The sequence below is a fragment of the Dipodomys ordii genome, unplaced genomic scaffold (assembly GCF_000151885.1).
Source record: "Dipodomys ordii isolate 6190 unplaced genomic scaffold, Dord_2.0 Scaffold81, whole genome shotgun sequence".
NCBI lineage: Eukaryota > Metazoa > Chordata > Mammalia > Rodentia > Heteromyidae > Dipodomys > Dipodomys ordii.
The window spans coordinates 2,461,015-2,463,585 of record NW_012267297.1 but is presented as its reverse complement, the minus strand read 5'-3'; the positions used below and the strand labels follow the sequence as shown (position 1 = coordinate 2,463,585).

The window sequence follows — 2,571 nt, the reverse complement described above, 5'->3', positions numbered from 1 at the left end:
AAACCTGCAGAGGACTGAGAATCATTCATTCCAAACCCACAGAGGATTGAGCATCATTCATTCCAAACCTGCAGAGGACTGAGCATCATTCATTCATCCCAAACCCACAGAGGACTGAGCATCATTCATTCATCCCAAACTCATAGAGAACTGAGCATCATTCATTCCAAACCTGCAGAGGACTGAGCATCATTCATTCATTCCAAACCTGCAGAGGACTGAGCATCATTCATTCATTCCAAACCCGCAGAGGACTGAGCATCATTCATTCCAAACCCACAGAGGACTGAGCATCATTCATTCCAAACCCACAGAGGACTGAGCATCATTCATTCATCCCAAACCTGCAGAGGACTGAGAATCATTCATTCCAAACCCGCAGAGGACTGAGCATCATTCATTCCAAACCTGCAGAAGATTGAGCATCATTCATTCCAAACCTGCAGAAGATTGAGCATCATTCATTCCAAACCTGCAGAGGACCGAGCATCATTCATTCATCCCAAACCCGCAGAGGACTGAGCATCATTCATTCATTCCAAACCCGCAGAGGACTGAGCATCATTCATTCATCCCAAACCCGCAGAGGACTGAGCATCATTCATTCATTCCAAACCCGCAGAGGACTGAGCATCATTCATTCCAAACCCGCGGAGGATCTCGTGGAGACAGAAATACTTCTCCCGAGGTGTTGCTCCCTGGAAACCAACCCGAAGGGAGTCCCACCTGTCGAGCGAACTTCCCCAGCGCGGCCCCGCGTCTCTGCAGGTGAAGTTGAATCACCGATTTCTCTTTCTGAAACACTTGGTGGCTCCCGAGGCGGTGATCGCTGAAAAAGAACAAAAAGATAAGAAATTAACACAGTCATACGCTTCTTTTTTTGGTAAATGTCGTTTGTGGGGCTTGAACTCAGGGCCTGGGCGCTGTCCCTGAGCTCTTTCACTCAAGGCTGGTGCTCTACCCCTTGAACCACAGCTCCACTCCCGGTTTTCTGGTGGTTCCTTGGAGATCAGAGTCTCACGGACTTTCCTATCCCAGGCTGGCCTTGAACCATGATCCTCAGATCTCAGCCTCCTGAGTAGCTGGGATGACAGGTGTGAGCCACCGGCGCCCGGCTTCCAACTTAAGTTATTTAAAACAACAGCAACGCTGCTGTGTTTTATTGACGTGTTTTGTTTCAAAGATCTCGGTTAACTATACATGAAGTTCCAGGAGAGGAAAATAACAACGCTCCCTGTGAGAAACTCGGGGTTCTCACGGTGATACTTGAGGGGAGCAGTGGGGCCTACCTATCTTCAGAAACGCCAGACAGATGCAGCGTCGTTTGGTGTGTGTTTACTAAGTGCTCTGCCACTTGAGCCATGCCTCCCGTCCAGATTTTTGCCGGTTATGTCAGAGGCGTCTCCCGGACTTTTCTGTCCAGGTTGGCTTTAAACTGCCATCCTCTAGATCTTAGTTTCTTGGATGGCTAGGATGACAGGTGGGAGCCATAAGGCCCAGGTTATTAAAAAATATATCAGGTCTAAGACCTCAGCTGTGAATGGAGTTAAGTCTCTGTGAGACACCCAAAGCTTCCGTGTTCTTCTTCTTACCAAGAACTCTGCATGTTCATGATGTATCCCCCCAATAAATATTTCCACCCCGCCGGGGTGGTGTGTGGCTCTGTGAATTCTTGGGCACACCTGTCTTGGCAAACGAGCACTCGTGAGTTGAGGCCTAGCACACCACGGTGCGCGTGGTGTTTAAAAATAGTTCCACGGAAAGATGTTTATAGAAAGAGACTGATAACCTCAGGCCTGGAAAAAGGTAGGAAAAAAAAGATAGGCAAATTCTTGTGCTTTGTTTTGTGGGTTCTTCTATGCAATGTGCACCATAAATATTTATTCCGTCTCTGTTCACCAACCGATGGTGATGAGCCGGATTCCTTCATCATGAGAGTGAAGGCATTTTCTTGTGTTATAAGATTTGGTTGTTTAAAGAGTCCAGTGGCCAGGCAAGTAATGGTCGCAGGGGAATATTGTGAAATATTAATACCTTAGACAGGAAAAGAACACGGTATTGCAGCTTACTGCTTTACACCTTTTGAGCGTGCTTCTTTTATTTTTAAAGAAAAAAAGAATTCAGCGATGATGCGGACTTTTAAAACGTGAGTGGGTTATGCATCTTCAGGCAAGTAGAACAAAATCTAAGTAGATCCGTCTTTGTGTTGTTAGCAGTCATTATTGGTATGGTGCGGGATGGGGGGCTTTATGAGCAGTTAAGGGACAAGTGTGCATTTGTACAAGCAACTTTTTGGCACTTCTCACTTTAAAGGTAGATAATATTATCTCCATCAGATCTTGAATGTCAGTAGTAAGCTGGAATTTCCACCAAGAACACAGTCCTAGATATATATAAATTATAAATAACACATTTATATTATAGAATATAATTATATTATATATAATTGTATGCAATATGTAATCTATAAAAATATATATAGATGTATAAATGTATTACATAAAATATTTATTTTATATAAAATATTTATTATATATAAATATACAATATATGGCATAATATTTATATATT

General features: G+C 43.6%; 1 protein-coding gene across 1 annotated transcript in view; it reads right to left on the bottom strand.

Annotated features, from left to right (window-relative positions):
- The window catches only part of Pik3c2g (phosphatidylinositol-4-phosphate 3-kinase, catalytic subunit type 2 gamma), a 153,051-nt gene that overhangs the window by 132,186 nt on the left and 18,294 nt on the right, over positions 1 to 2,571 (bottom strand). Inside the window, exon 5 of the mRNA XM_013025051.1 lies at positions 727 to 829. Within this exon, the coding sequence (XP_012880505.1) occupies positions 727 to 829 (103 nt within the window). The remainder of the gene's footprint in view (positions 1 to 726; positions 830 to 2,571) is intronic.